Genomic DNA, 15,668 nt, shown 5'->3' with positions numbered 1-15,668 from the left:
CCATGGTATGTCATACCCAATATCTGGCTTAGTCAAGGCATACACATCATCTGGTTACAAGTCAACAAAACCACTAGTTGTAAGTATTAATTAATGTGCTTTTGTAGTATTATTTATTTTTTAGCCTCATGGGCTTTCTGTTGTTATATCAGCACCTGCTGTTTTTGAATTTACTGCTCCTCTTTGTCCTGAACGTCACTTAGAGGCTGCAGCATTATTAGGTATGTTGCTTAATACAGTGGAATTATTTAGTTAATTATAGGTATGGACACTACAAACTCTAAGCTAGAAGATGCTGGTAGAATCTTGGCAGAAGCAATCAGGAACTACATGTACAAAACAGGTATACCTAATGGGCTAACAGCACTAGGCTATTCATCTGAAGATATACCTAACCTTGTTCGAGGGACACTACCACAAGTAAAAGATGTTGATTGCACAGACTCGATATTATTTTCTCTATATAGCATCGTGTTACAAAGTTATCACCAAGAGCTTTTACAGAGGACCAACTGTCCATTTTATTTGAGAAATCTATGACTGTGTACTAATTACACTATTTATAGATTATAGTCTAATTGTGATTTGGTACATGTTTTGTATGAAACTCTTTTGTTGTATTTTGGCGTTTGAAACTGATTTTTATATTCATTATCCAGAAAAATTTTTCTACCCTGTTTTTTCTTGGATAATTTAAAGGATTGTTTATAACAAAATGAAATGCATCATGTATAGATAGTACAAACTATGTGTAAAAAATATTTTTAAACAATTGTAGCTCATTGCTGACTCATATCATATTAATATACAAAAGCAAAAATAATTATAGAAAATAATTAATTTTTATAAATTTAAAATTTAATTTGTGAATGCCTTCTTTGGCTTTGAAGCATCTACATGTACAAAGAGAAGTAGATAAAAAACAAAAACATAATTATTTTTTACCTGCATAAGAAAGACCTGGCTTAACAAAATTGGAACTTGTATTAGCCATGACAGACTTTGAATCAGGTTCAGTCTCAATGACTAATGGCTCATGAAAAAAGGGATCAAAATCAATAGTAGCTTTGGAATTTTTCTTTTGTTTCTTTTTCTTTCGCTGTTTACCACCACTAGCAAAAAAAGAATCTACCAAATCAGGTTTTCTATATGCTGTAAGCTTTGATTGATCTACAAATCTCATGTCTGTCATTGGAGAGTGCTGCACATCCTCGTGCTTTGGATTTCGAATATCAGTTTCATGTTCAGAGTATCCTTTCTTCAAAGGATGCTTTTGCTCTGGTTTGAGTGTTGACTTGATCTTTTTTGCTTCTTCTGATGATATAGACATTTTCATTGGACTTTCTTTGTCTTTCTTGTGCTTACTTGTCCCCAGTGAAGTTTTGGTTGGTTTTGATTGCTTTGAAATTGTGTCAGGCACACCTAATGTTGATTTACTTCCCTTTTCTGATGACTTTACCTTTTTGGTGCCAGTGCCTGTACTATCAGACAGAGTGCGTTCGAAAGGAAGAGAACTAGGTTTACAATCGACACTATGTGATCTTCCCAATTGATGAGATGGATCAATTCCAACTTTAGCTTTGAGAAACTTTGCTTCCACTTCAAGGCCAGGTGAATAATTCATCGTATTGTTATCAATGCAGAACTTAATGTACTCCTTCCAGCATTTAGAAGTGACACCCATTCTCTCCTCAGCATCCAATAATCGGAATGGATTTCCCACAGCAATGACACATTGCTTAGACCGACTGACTACAGTATTAAATATCCCAGGATTTACTAATGTCTTTGTAGAATCACTGCAGCGCCCATCCACTTCTAAAGGCTCATAGGTACTAATTATGACAATGTTGTATTCATGACCTAAAGCAAAAAATTATTTCAATCCCAATTATAAAAAATCCCCCTAAATCATTACACAAAATCATAATCTCAGGAAAAAAATAACTAGTACCTTGTATAGTGTATGTTGGTTTTAGTGAAACATGCTCAAATTTCCCTTTCATTTCCTTCTGAATAATGTTTAACTAAAGTGCATAAAGCATGATTAATCAATAATATTGCTAGATCTACCTGTTTTCTGAAGGACGATACTACACAGATATTATCTTCAAATATTTTATCTTTGGGTATCTTTGCTTCAGATTCAAGCTTCTCTAACCAGCTTATAACTGCCTTTGCTTCAATTTCCATCGCAATTGCATTTGATGGCACATCAGAATTAATGTGACAGCAGTGAAATAAACAAGGGCAAGCTGTTCTTGTTGAACAATTAGCAGCTGATTTAATGGGATATTTATAAACAACCTCAGCCAAAAATTGGGTCAGCATTGGATGACAGCGATAATTGACATCTAAGTGAATGAGAGGCAGTGTTCCTCCAATTTCATCGTATTGCCTTTCAAGTCTTTCCAGTAATGACATTTTTAATCCGTTTTCCCTAGCAATGTCGCCCAAAACAACCACAGAGGGGCCATCCTATTATCACAGTACAAAATAAATTTAGTCAAAACAAACATAGTAAACTCAAAGTAATTACAAGACTATACAGATATGTATCAGTAGTGCAGGTAGATAAAATACAATTCTAGTACACTAACACAAACAATCCTTACTTGTTTACTGTCTCCAGCCAAAACAACTTTAGTAGTTTTATCACCTAATGCAAGAGCAGCAATACATTCTGGTTCTCTAACTTGAGCTGCTTCATCAAGAAGAATATGGGTAAAACGAAAAGGACAATAATTTGAACTGAGGACACTAGCAACTTGTAACGACATTGTGTACGTAGTGATGACAACTAAGATCTGGTCATGAAAATAACGACCTCGTTTCACATCAGTTGTAAAGTTACTAATGTTACAGTAAACTATATTTGATGATTCTCTTTTGAAATCATTCGGCACAATTTTGACAACTGTAACTCCAGGCTTCATTTGCAATTCTTGAGCCAATATTTTAGTAATCGTTTCAATTGTGTAGTAATGATGTGCACAAATTAGTACTCTTGTAGGCTTTTTAAAGGCCAATCCATCGTTAACAAATTCATAAGCAGCATGGCCCAATAATTTTGTTTTACCTGATCCAAATGGACCAGTGACAATAACAGGAACACTAGATGAACTATTCAAAATTAAATCCAGAGCTTGCATTTGACCTGTATCATCAAGATTCAAATGTTTCTTATGACGAGGCTTTGCTTTGCATTTCATTGATAAACTTTTGGGAGTGCTTTCCTGTGACGGTACCACCTTTAATATCATAGAGTGAGGTATGTCAACAACAGCTTTGTGCAAAGTGTCAAAATAGTTGTGCTTCACTTCAAATTCAGCATAAATCTTGCAGCTATCTTTACCTATCCTTTGCTTAAATGTAGCCATAGCTGAGGAAGATAGCTGCAGTAAAAGCTCATCATTAATACTGTGATAATTTATTGGCAAAACATCAGCTTTGCATATCTCTTCTCTTGTTTCGCAATCCAAGATGAAGACAGCTTCACTGGCTTGTGTTGCATATTGTATTCTGTTTCCATCCATTCCTTTAATACTAGCAACATAAACACCACTTTTCTTTTCCATCAAAATGAAATTATATTCACCATTACACCTAGATGAGACATAATGACTCATTTAACTCTTAGCTTTTTAATAACACTAGAGTTGCTAAAATTAGCACAAGTGGGCAAAGCCAATCAGAGTGTGCTATTATTAGAAACAAGACAGGAAGTGATGGTGGATGGTAAATCCAATAGTGTACAAGCTAGGACACATGTATTTAATTGCTTTATTAATGACAATATAGTCAAGATTACAACTACTGTATCTTATCACTTTTAAAACCAACATTTTCAAAACCTAAGTACATGGTTTTCACAGGATCTTGGAATAGTGCTCTAGTCTCGCATAGCCAGACCTACCCACCAACCAGCAGGCACGGAGGATGGGTCTGGCTATGCAAGACTCATAGTGCTCATGCAGCTTCTTATTAGTGCGATTTTAAGTTGCTCAAAAATTGTCTACACTACAGTATACAGAGTACATTGACAAAAATCACAAGAAGAGAATTCTTTATTTTTATAATTCTTTTGATAATTACACATGTTCTAATGTTGTACAAGTATATCAAGTTTGAACTGATTTTGATCAAAATTGTTTTTAAGTTGCTCCGAAATCTGGCCAAAGACCCTGTAAAAATCTGACCAAAAACCCTGTACAATTGCCAATTAAAAAAAATGGCCATTAGAAAATTCTCTTTTTTTATATTTTGAAGTTTTAAAACAGCAATGCTATCTAATTTTCACACTTTACTGCCTTCAATATTAAACACTGCTTTTGGATAATAACGTGGCACGTGGCAATAATTATGAAACACATACTTTTCATTAAGCAGCCTAATGTGAGCTGATTCCTCATAACAAAGTAAATAATAGAACTTGTTCCGATAATTAGCTACTGTCAGCTCAGCTTCAACCTCTGTTTCTTGTAATGTAGTGTTCTCTAAACGTGACTGAAAACTAATTTTCCAATTTTCCAACTCTTGGAAAGTTTTGAGCCCTATAGTCAACAGTACAGTTCGTTAATAAATTAATGACAATAAATGACAAGTAATAACATACTTGTATGACTATGAAGTTCAGAAGCAGCCTCTTCATTTTGTAAAGATTCAAGTACCTCATCTATAGAATTAAGTACCACAGAAACTTAGAATAATATCATCAGCAAATATTTACTTGTGACATTATGAAGTTGGGCACTTGGCCTCTGATAAAAATCAAAAGCAGGCAATAAATCTCCTAAACAAAGAATGAAAGGAAACCATTCTACATACATTCACATGATGCTTTCATACCATAAATAGGACCAGCTTGTGGAATAAAAGGAGGAGCATTTGGATTATATTGAAAAGCTGATTAAACAATAAAAAACAACAATAATAAAAAGAAGTATTTTACATGTACCTAAGAAATGTTCAGTTGACTGGACTGGTACAGGAGGTTTAACTTTCATCTTTCGGACCCAGAGTGATTCTATTAAAAAATCATCAACATTACGTATTGAAGTTACTGTGACTTACTGCTTTGATGATGAATATGCATGCCACTATTATCAGACTCTGACTCAGCCATATAAGAACTACTTTCATCTTCAGTAGAACCAGAATGAAATCCAGACTCAACTTCTGACTCTATTTTGCTTCCTTCATTTAAAAGGTAATGCTAAAAACTTTTAAAAGTATGACATACTTTTTTCACTACATTCAATGACTTGTTCTTGAAATGAAATGCTAAGAACGGGTAGCTCTAAAAGTTGAGGTGGAAATGGCATATCAGATGTAACAGCAAGACATTTGGGAATTAAAAATTCTAATTCATTAGTTCCTTTTTTAATTCTTTTAAGAAGAAGTGCATGAGATTCAATAACAAGCCAGCGAGCAACAGACCTATGAATCTGATAAAGAATATCTCCATTAATGGTACTTTCTCTCAATTTCAGTATCAAAAGGTCAGTATGAAAGCATTCGCCTTTAGTAAATGGTTGAATAAGAGGTGGATATTGTCCAGGGGGAACTTCTTCAATAAAATTGACATACTTAGAAAGAGTTGTTGTTATAACATCGCTACTACAAAACTTCCGAATCATTTTGTAGAGAAGAAAATAATTAAAAAATGACCAGAAGGAATTGAGAGCAATCGTCAAATCTGCTGCTGTTTCAGCATTCTTAATTTCACTTTCAATACCTTCAAACAATTGCCCTGGATGAGCTCTATTTTGAAACACGTAAATACTTGTCTGAAGATAAAGCTTGGCTTCAGAAAATTTATTCTTAATACTTTTGTAAAGCTCTACTATCAAGGAAGCAAAACTGTTGATGATATCAGTCAGGACAGTTGTGCTCATAAAAGTGCTGTCTGGCAATTTCTATAGATAAAGTTATGCAAACAATATAAATAGAGTATATGCAAGCTTACTTTTCCAGGAATAGCAAAAACATGACCACAATCTCTGAAGGATGTGTCTCCAATGCTGATAGGAGTACTATCTGGAAATTTCTAAAAACAGATAAAGTTATGTAAACAACATGTATTATTCAAGAGTGCAAGCTGTACTTTTTCAGAAATAGCATGATGATGCTCTCTAAATAATACTGATTTAATCCGAGCACCTTCATATGCAAAGGAAGAAAGCATGCTACAAACTTCTGTAGGCAATGGGAAAATCTCCTCCAGTAAAGCTAATGGAACAGCAACCTCAACTCGTAGACAGCCTTTGTTGTATGAGCAGATGTCAAAAGAGTCAATAGATATGCCACAGGCCTCTGACACATGACGCCTTAAAGGAAGTAGAATCTCAGCTTTGGTTTTATCCTTATGTTCAAGGTGGTGTGAGGTCGTAACTTTAAGAACAAACTTTCCTGATCCAACAGGCCTTTCATCTATGCTGGAAGGCACCTCAAATAAGCATCTCTTTATGTAGGGATTGAAAACTTCGTTAACATACTTATCATAATCAGCTTTGCATGCATTGAACTTCTTAGCAATAGTACCCAAGAGTGGATGATTAAACCAGCTCATGTAGCTTTCTGCTAGCAAAGTCAATACTTCTCCAGCATCTTTAGCTGTCTTAAGCTTAGAAAACAGCTCCTTGCGATCATTTTCATCCATGTATAAAAACTTTTGCTGAGGCATTAGGTAAAGCACAAGTTCCTTAACATCAATATCTTTTAGACACCTGTAAACATCTACCATTAAAGAAGAAAAATCTAACGAAATTTGTTCAGCATCTTTATCCAATCGAGCCAATAACTCTAGTCGTAGTCTTTTGCTTAGCTTTTTGACGTTTAGGAGAGGAAATCGAGAGTTTTCCCATGGATTTGGACATCCGTTCTTCAAAAAACTAGATAATGAACACTCTCCACAGCCACAAAGAAATCTCATGTCTTCCTCCTTAACTTCTCCACCACTGTCTGAAGCTAACCCATCATCAGGAGCATCTACACAATAACAAAAAGTGCAACTGTAAAACTATGAAGTTAATTATTTTTAGAACATTATAGGCAAACTACATGCAGTTCTGTATTTCAGAAATTGACATTTGGAATTGTAAAGGTTCAAGTCTAAAGCCTACCATCCACTATTCAACTTTGTGGTTACTTTGATCTTATGGCAACTCTGTTGCCTGAAATAGAACTCAGTTCAATTTCAGGCAACAGAATTGACAGCACATCAAAGTAACCACAACGTTTCTTTCAACAAAGTTGAATAGTGGATGGTGGGCTTAATAATCATGTGCGTGTCTTGATGACTGTCAAAAATTTAGCCCTGGCTTTTGTTAGTAATTTAATTATCACAGGAATAATAATAATGCAAACTATCAGATATAATTATATAGCATATAATCTCTAGTCTCACAATGGCCATGTTAAGGGCAATGCACACAGGCAAATTAACATATACATGTACGTTACGACAGGAAGTGCTCTATAAACCAATGACCACCATTTACATACGGTAAGGATAGAAAAATTTCTATCCTTACCCTACGTTAACGGTGGTCATTGGTTTATAGAGCACTTCCTGTCGTAACATATATGTTAATTTGCCCTGTGTGCATTGCCCTTTAGACTATACGTGTACATTAATTCTCCACACTGTGCACTGTATGCAAAGTAACAAAGGCATATGACTGGGTATTATTGTAAAGTAAGGCTACACATCTAGTCTTGGTAAAAATCTACAACACAGATAGATAAAATCTGCTCTTACCTAAGTTACCTTTCTTAATCTGTTTTGATAATAAAAATATTGTTTTCTCCACAAGATCCATTCTTGAAATAAGCTTTAATGCTTCAAGTAGCATGCCATAATTAGCCTTTTCTCCATTTTTTCTGATCCATTTTTCCATATATGACTTCCTCATAAGCTCCTCATCATTCTTGTTGTTCTCCTCTATCGCTCTGACTTCGTCAAGTGTTATGTTGAGGTGACCATTGGTTAAGCGCCATTCTGAGAAGTCCTTGGCTATTACAACAGCATCTTTAAGAGGAAAGGGTCTTTTCAAGTCTTCTGGGGTAATGTTACACTCTTTAAGGATAGCTTGCAATTGATCTTCAAATGAATCTTCAGACATGCTTAAAGAGACGGGAAGTCAAACAACAGTAAACAAAATTTTTGCTGAAAGAGCAAAACAGGGCGTGTCCCTTCATAACCATGCATGCACCTATGCTTAGCCAAAAAAAATTATTAATGATGTAGAGCAAGCCTGAGAATTGTTATCTACTTTGAATGTCATAATTCCTGTCAATCTAGTCACCTAATTTCATGCACTGTTGTTGTCAAATGTTGATTACATAATAATATTTGTCAAGCTAGCTCAGATGACTATCATGACAAATTGTATTAGTACTGACTTGTAGTCACTGTCAAGGTTAACCATTGCAGCTTATCCAAAAATACTCACTTTAGTGCAAGACACATGTTGCACAAATTAAAGTCGTGCAACACTAGATAATCTAGATCTATTCATTGTTTTAATGTACAATTTTACATAGGAATGCAACTACAATTTCTATTATTATTTTAACTACTATACTGAATTGTAATGATAATAATTCAATTATTGTTAAATTTTAATGTACAATTTTACATAAGGATTATCTTGCAAGACTCCATAAAGATTTCTCAACAACTTCACCTTCACTTCTTCCCAGTTTCCAGCACCAAACAGTACAAAAAGCAAATAATTTTTTTCTTTCTCTTTTGCAAAGGATATCTCATTCCATGATAAAGCAATAGTATTTCCTCCCTCCCTGTCAGCACCAAAAATTGTGCTCTTTACTTCAATGTAGAACTCTTGACCATCAGATTCACGGAAAAACTTTATATCATATGGCAAGAGACTTTCCTCTTTTTCATTAACCCATTTTATTGTACCAACTGATCCCATTACAGGTACAGATTCAGTTGAAGACAAGAATTTGTAAACATATTCTTCTCCCCAGCGTCCAATAGCAAAATTATCTTCTTCTCCTTTTGTGTTAATTAGCATGTTCATGTTGTTATGTTTTGAAATAGTTATTTCTAAGGGCTCTAGCATTGATGCCATGTTGAACGAGTGAAAGGCATTAGTTGACTGATAAGGCAATGGAATCAATTCTTGATCATGTTGATGGTGCATTTGCTGCTCAACTTCAGAGCTTACTTTTTGTTTTTTAGGTGGAGTGCCTCCAGTCTGAAGTTCATTACTGCTTGTTGTAACATTGTTAGTACGATTGGTTTGTGAGTTTGCTGTAGATTTGTATTCAGATCGGGACTCTATATTTAATGCCGCAGAAGTAGACTGGGATCCAGAATGAGGTCCTGTGTGAGATCCTGTCTGAGCAGTCTGATATCTGCGCTGATAGTCTGTATCAGATAGAGCGTGTGATTCATCATGCAATGATAGTGACTTCCTTTCTTCATCAACGTTATCATGCCCATCTTCCTGTCTCAACCTCTTATGCATATTGCCTTCACCTTTCATCCTTTGGATGTCATCACTTGTAATCACATCTCTCTTGGTCACTTGTCTACTACTGCCCAAATGTGAAGCAGATTGTTGTGCTTCTAATTTCATCTTTTCAGTGTATTCAACATCAAGGAATGATGGAGCTTTCGGAGGCCATGCCTTTAAGCCACTGCTATCACCACTACTTGAACTATTTTGTGCATGAGCTCCATAAACAGGCTTTACTTCGACTTCAACTTCAACTTCAGTTACAGGAGGAGATTTTTCTTCCACTTTTGTCTCGGTAACAAAAGCAGTTGATTTTGGTAGTTCAACATCCCATCTGGGTACATCAGGTGGTAAGGAAGTAAGAGAATATTTGCTAATAAAAGATTCTTGACTTTCCTTAGATCTAGGATCTTCTAATAACAGCTCTTGTATAATTAATGAAAGAGATTGGCTGAGATCAGACATCAAACCTTTAGGCAACGCCAGAGACAGTATCACATTAACTAGTGACATCATCTCAACAATTTTGCTGTTATCATTGACCACTACGTATATTACTGGTGGCGTCTCTGGCTTCATATCAAGCATGCATTGCTTCAATTGAGCATTAGCATAGTGAATTTTGTGCAAGCAATATGTACAATTGAGCTCCAGGGTAGAAAAAATGGTTAAGTCAGATAAGGTCTGTGTTACTGCCTCGAAATGGTTCAAAGGAATGTTTTCCCCTTTGAATTTGTTAAAAAGATAAAGCTGGAGCAGAGGCATGATGTAGTGGAAACGTACCTTGAGATCATTATAAGGTCTAATAGCTGCAGGATTCAGATCAGTTGATATATTCTTACTGACTAATGGTATTTGAAAGAGTTTTATAACTCTCTTTATTTGGTTTGATTTCATGCCAGCATCACTGAGAAAGTGAACTTGCTCATCTTGTAGAAAGTGCTTTGATATGTCATGATTATCATCAACAAAAAGACTATCAAATGACACCCACTTTTTACTGGGAAATACAGGCAGTGGCCTAACTTTAGCAGAAACATACTGCCTGTTGACTTCAAAGTCACCTTCAGATTCCGCTGCATTAAAAATTGCTTCAATGATTGAATAAAATGATTTGATGTGATCCTCCGAAGGAATATGTGTGAGAGAAGCATTAAATTCTAGCAACTCAATCATGGCCTCAATGCTCATATCTTTCACCACTTGAAGGATGAAGAAAGCATTCTTTATTTTCCATTTAAGACTCTCATCATCTTTGCTATTGTAGAAAAAAGACAATATTTGAGGAAGATGATCAGGATAACATTTCCGTTTAGCTAACATGTTATACAAAACTTCAGTTTTGTCTGTCCAGCATGCCTTCTTGGCTGTAACAAATGTCCCTGACACACATTCTGAAGAATCACCCCTCCACTGATTTATAGAAGGTACAAATATCAGAGGCTTCTCATTGAAGTCGACTCTATTGTGTGTCAGATCACTTAGATGAATATAAACCTGTCTCATATGATCAATGGACGAGCTAAAAGTTGAAGACTCTGACCACTTACATAACAGGCGGTACAGCTCAACACAAGATATTTCAGTTTGCACACACAAGTGCTTTAACAAGCTAATATGAATACCGTCAACAACTATGTACGGAACATTATCATGAAGGAGGTTTTTCAAATCATCTGTCATACTGTAGAGCTGTGATCCTTGAAGGAGGCAGGTAGAGTAAGGTTCCCCATCAATATTGACAGCAGGTAACCAAGCTTTGCTTGATAACAAATGACCAAAAGTAGAGGAGCCTGCAGTGCCTAATTCATGAGTGTTGCTCCCATCATAATATAATGCAGTTACACATTTACTATAAAGAGCATTCCATGATGAATTAAGAAGCTGCAACAAAATTTTCATCTGCTTGACTTGTTTTGAGGAACTGAGGCTTTGTATGGAGCTGAAAATCAATTCGAAATCCTTAGAAAAGTAATCATGTATTGTATAATAGCCGTCAGGTGAATTCTTTAAGTTTGAAATAATCCATTTAGACTTGATCTAAATAAAGTGTAAAGAAAATACATAATATCAAAGATAATATAAGTGAACTATAATTTTAGCAACTTTAAAAAAGCAAGATGCAAGTAGACCAATCTTTATACAAAATTACAAAGTACAAACAAATGTGACAAAGGTCAAAAGCTTAATGCAACACATAATTCTATGTATAATTCAGCCCACATAATTAATTTATTCTTAAAATCTATAATCTTTGGTATATTACCTCAATAGAATGAATTTTTTTATTAATTTTTTCCACTGCAATGCCTTCTTCAACTCCAAGACTGGTTAAAAACTTTTTCCAGTTCTTTTTATTTCCAAAGTTCAGATATTTAGGAGAGACAACAACCCATTTCACATCTATTATAAAATAAAAAGCAACAGTATAAATAATTTTTAATAATAATGTAAATTATGTACAAACTACACTCACAAGCAGAATAAGGTAAGTGTAACATGTATAAGGAATTCAATCATGTATATATTGCATGTGAATTTATTTTATGATCCCTTGATATTAGCAAAAATAGGGTATCCTATTCCGAATTCTTTTACATTAGTACAAGTAATAAAAACAGTGAAACACACAGATTCAAAAAATTTTGAAGTGCCCATACAAAAGTAATTATGATTTACAGACAACAAATTTTTTTTGGCAAAATGTAGTACAGTAGACACTTATTAATAAGACCCCATATGAAAGTAACACTCAACATAATGAAGCACCATGGTGCGTGGACTCGCCTGCTGAGATTCACCTGAGGGATAATATGTTACTTGTACTGCCCCCATCATGATATTATATATATAAGCAACTTGATATTTGAAAAAAAGGATAATAAATTTTGACAAAGTGCAAAGTGCAACAATGCAATTACTGCACTGATCCATAAAATAAATTTTAGGTGTGGTCAGCAGTGCAGTGCAGATAAACATGGCACATGGGTAGGAGAAAGAAGAAAAGCTGAAATTTATTTTAGCATCTGAAGCTCTATTCAAAGAAGGAGTAAGCACAAAAAATTTGCCTAGATATTTAAAAGAGACTGAGATAGTTTGGTTGCTCCTGCTTTCCCCAGTGCTGCCTGAAAATTTTTCGAAGAGGCTAAATCACAAACTTTGAGCAACTGTAACTTGCAAACAAAAAAGAGATTAGAAAATTCCCACATATTTTTTAATCTATGTACTTTTCTCTACCTATCAATGCTAATCTTGACCAAATAGAGTGAAACACGAAGATTTGGCTAGGAAAAGTGGTCTATTCTTGAAAATATTTGGCTTTTGCTACCACGGATTGCTATGAAAACACAACGGAGCTAAATAAATTATCTTTTTCTCAAAGCATAAAAAGAATTATAAGTCAGGAGAGCTCAGTAAAAAAGATATTGACTAGGAATTAACAGGAATTTTTGTGACAGAATGACAACCCAACTGCATAGTACCCGCCTACACAAGCGTGGTGAGTCCAATTATAGTACCATTAAATCATTTTACCAGGTTTATCTCATTCGTAACAACACACAATGCCAAATTTTTGAAGGCTGTAAATTTCCTAAAATTACCTAAAATCTATTTCGTGGATTCATATTTTCCACAAATTTATGACATCTGCCTTCTTGTACCATAATAGTTTGATTTTTTGTGAAACTAATTTTTATAAATCTTCAAAAAAATCACAAAATCTATGAAATTTACATCCCTCAAAAATTTTGCACTATACGGCACATAAGTAACACCATGTGTGCAATGGAAGTACTATAGGACATGTTCCAGATGACTTAGCTGCTACACTGAACCCACTCATAAACTTTTAGGGTTTGAAATCATAGACTCAGTACCAGGATTGAGGAAGTGGAAATGTACTTCTTTGTCCTGTATTGTACTTAGAACAAAAATGCACAAGTTTCATGTATGAAGCACTTGAGTAAATGCAAAACAAAGAAGAGGTAAACTACATGACTCATCATTCCTATGCCATATGTAGCTATCACACTAGCTGCCATTATTAATACAACTCTCTACATAAAAGTAACAAACATACTTCCCCATTGATGTCACTGATACCAATAAAACACCTAGTATTAACGAGACACCAAAGGTGTGTGGCCTCGCCCCTAAAGCTGTTTGGGAGATGTTAGGCTTAGCCCAAGCCAGTATATTTAAATGATGTGATCAAAAGTAACAGACTGGGCAAGTGTGAAAAGTATGATGGGACTCTGGAGTCCCTGTAAAAACTGGTAAAATGTCAGTATTCATAAATCCCTATTAGCATCTCAAGATTTATCCCTTATTGATATCACACTATTTATACTTATTGCACTCCCATTTTGAAAACAACTTGACATCATGTGTTTCAAAACCACAGCTTTTGTTGTGGCCACCATCTTTCAAAAACATACTATAAAAAAATTAGAAAGTGTGCTCCTGAGGCCAAGGGATTATCATAACAGCTAGCTTCCTAGCTGCAGTTTCAGTTACACTTGCTCTTGCATGCTTGCAGAAGTGGCAGGCTCCAGCAACTCCCAGATTGGAGGCGTGGCATAAACTATCAATAATGCAGCAAGACCATGTGAGAAAGAAGCTTCAGATTTTTTTCTCTTCTAAGCGCTATATGATGTCATAATGGCACAAATACTGTTGCCTAGATAGATTGAGTGATTTAAATGGGGTTTAGGATCCTTAGACTAGCCAACTACTGCTAACCACTTCACTCGGGATAAAATTCAAGTAGCTATAACTCACCAACAAGAAAGATTTAAAGAGTTCCACACATATTAAATGTATAAATAGTCTTGATCTACTGGGAAAGAGTCTCATTTACTTCCAGAGTACTGCCACTATTGCTGGGCATTTTCTCGTGAGTTAAAACACTTCTACTACCTAGAGCTGCTCTCTAAACATCTCGGGGCAGTAAAGCAAGACTTTTCCTAAGCTCTCACAGATTTAGAGCACGCGATTGTAAAGATATACATTCTTAAAGACAAAATATAGCACACCAAATGAACGAGAGCACTAAAGTGCATACCCTCGACACAATCTGTACGTAACAGTTTCAATAAATTAAGAGTAAATAATTGGTGAAAGTTTTTAGACAGAGAAGAAGCTTCAGCATGTACTAGATTTATTAAAACTTAGTGAATGTTTTAGACAGACAGAGAATTTTTTTGTTTTTTTAGACAAAGAGCTCCAGCATATTTGCTGCACTGCTGCTAGCTGCAGCAATGTAAAGGTGTGGCTGCAATGAAGGTGTGGTCATAGATATTAGAGTAAATGAAAGGGATAGGAAACTTCCGTTACGTGGGTGGATTATTCCATTGAGATTATTAGGTTGCCTAGCAACTTAAGCTAGTTATCCCTGGCCAGACTTGCTCTCTCCATCTCTGCAGCACTGATTCTCACCTATAGCACTTGCATAGTAGTGATTGCAGTGCCATATGATACTTCAAAGAAATCAGCTGTTATACCACTATCATGCTGTAGCCAAAAATAGCAAGATTTACGCTCTTCTATTGCATTTATTAGCGATTAAAAGTTAAAAAAGTACTAGTTTGTTCTTTGGTCCCCATTATCTCAAAAGCAATATTATAAATGAAAGATTTAAAGCAAGCCCTTATTAAAGAATTCTTTTCTTTAGGTCTTCCAACTTTAATAATTCCAAAAGCTTGTTTTCTCGACATTTTATGCTCAAAAACAAGTAAACTTTCCGTATTTAGTTGGGTACCATTATCTCACTGCTTGAACGAGTAATGACTAAAGAGGCTTCAGATACAGAATCTAGATGAGTTATTCTGGGTCTTCCGCCCATTATCTTGTCTTTGCGAAGCATACTTTTGCTATTACAAGGGACAAATTAAGGCCTAGTCAGGCTAGTCGCCCATAGTGGCTATGGGAAACGAAGTGGCTACGGAACCGGTACCGGTTTCCATTTTCAAGGTCTTATAGAACCGGCATGATCACGTGGTGCCTAAACCACGCCCATTTTAACGAGCTAATTAAATAGTAATTATTGATTAATCATTATCTGAAATTAACTTCCTTATTTTCTTTCTTTAATTTTGTTTATCTCACAATTATTCATCATTGTTTCTTTGAATTCACTCTTTTTATTGTTATAGTTTATCAAAGTACTTTTTTAAT

At 35.1% G+C, this 15,668-nt stretch overlaps 3 protein-coding genes across 4 annotated transcripts in view; 1 reads left to right on the top strand and 2 right to left on the bottom strand.

Annotated features, from left to right (window-relative positions):
* The window catches only part of LOC100639220 (hydroxyacid-oxoacid transhydrogenase, mitochondrial-like), a 3,584-nt gene extending 2,907 nt beyond the window's left edge, over positions 1-677 (top strand). The window contains exons 10-13 of the mRNA XM_019993395.1: positions 1-79; positions 125-221; positions 263-420; positions 468-677. Coding sequence (XP_019848954.1) covers positions 1-79; positions 125-221; positions 263-420; positions 468-551 — 418 coding nt within the window. The 3' untranslated portion in view covers positions 552-677. The remainder of the gene's footprint in view (positions 80-124; positions 222-262; positions 421-467) is intronic.
* Positions 678-689: 12 nt separating this feature from the next.
* On the bottom strand, positions 690-8,167 carry LOC109580354 (uncharacterized). 2 transcript variants are annotated; one of them, XM_019993393.1, is made up of 15 exons: positions 7,763-8,167; positions 6,107-6,990; positions 5,969-6,049; positions 5,243-5,918; positions 5,074-5,196; positions 4,958-5,026; positions 4,849-4,905; positions 4,730-4,792; positions 4,616-4,675; positions 4,376-4,553; positions 2,616-3,606; positions 2,074-2,478; positions 1,955-2,027; positions 946-1,863; positions 690-893 (listed from the first exon to the last, which is right to left on the bottom strand). In XM_019993393.1, exons 1-15 carry the CDS (start codon positions 8,124-8,126, stop codon positions 859-861), a joined length of 4,977 nt encoding a protein of 1,658 aa, XP_019848952.1. In that variant the 5' UTR covers positions 8,127-8,167; the 3' UTR covers positions 690-858. The 2 variants fall into 2 exon arrangements, with proteins under 2 accessions (XP_019848952.1, XP_019848953.1); XM_019993394.1 differs by having other exon boundaries at positions 7,772-8,167.
* A 357-nt stretch (positions 8,168-8,524) lies between these two features.
* Positions 8,525-15,668, bottom strand: part of LOC109580326 (uncharacterized) — a 19,627-nt gene continuing 12,483 nt past the window's right edge. Inside the window, exons 15-16 of the mRNA XM_019993360.1 lie at positions 11,758-11,894; positions 8,525-11,531 (exon numbers count right to left, since the gene is read on the bottom strand). Of these exons, the coding sequence (XP_019848919.1) occupies positions 8,619-11,531; positions 11,758-11,894 (3,050 nt within the window). The 3' untranslated portion in view covers positions 8,525-8,618. The remainder of the gene's footprint in view (positions 11,532-11,757; positions 11,895-15,668) is intronic.

Source organism: Amphimedon queenslandica, unplaced genomic scaffold (assembly GCF_000090795.2).
Source record: "Amphimedon queenslandica unplaced genomic scaffold, v1.1 AMPQUscaffold_13496, whole genome shotgun sequence".
NCBI lineage: Eukaryota > Metazoa > Porifera > Demospongiae > Haplosclerida > Niphatidae > Amphimedon > Amphimedon queenslandica.
The sequence above is the reverse complement of the archived record's forward strand: the minus strand, read 5'-3'. Positions and strand labels throughout refer to the sequence as shown.

What these genes read in the sequence shown, in the direction of transcription:
- LOC109580354 (XM_019993393.1), bottom strand. Translation starts at nt 8,126, where the DNA reads ATGTCTGAAGATTCATTTGAAGATCAATTGCAAGCTATCCTTAAAGAG. An exon ending in ATCATGCTATTTCTGAAAAA is followed by an intron (nt 6,050 to 6,106) that starts GTACAGCTTGCA and finishes ATCTGTTTTTAG; the next exon opens with AAATTTCCAGATAGTACTCC. An exon ending in ATTAGGCTGCTTAATGAAAA is followed by an intron (nt 3,607 to 4,375) that starts GTATGTGTTTCA and finishes TGTCTCATCTAG; the next exon opens with GTGTAATGGTGAATATAATT.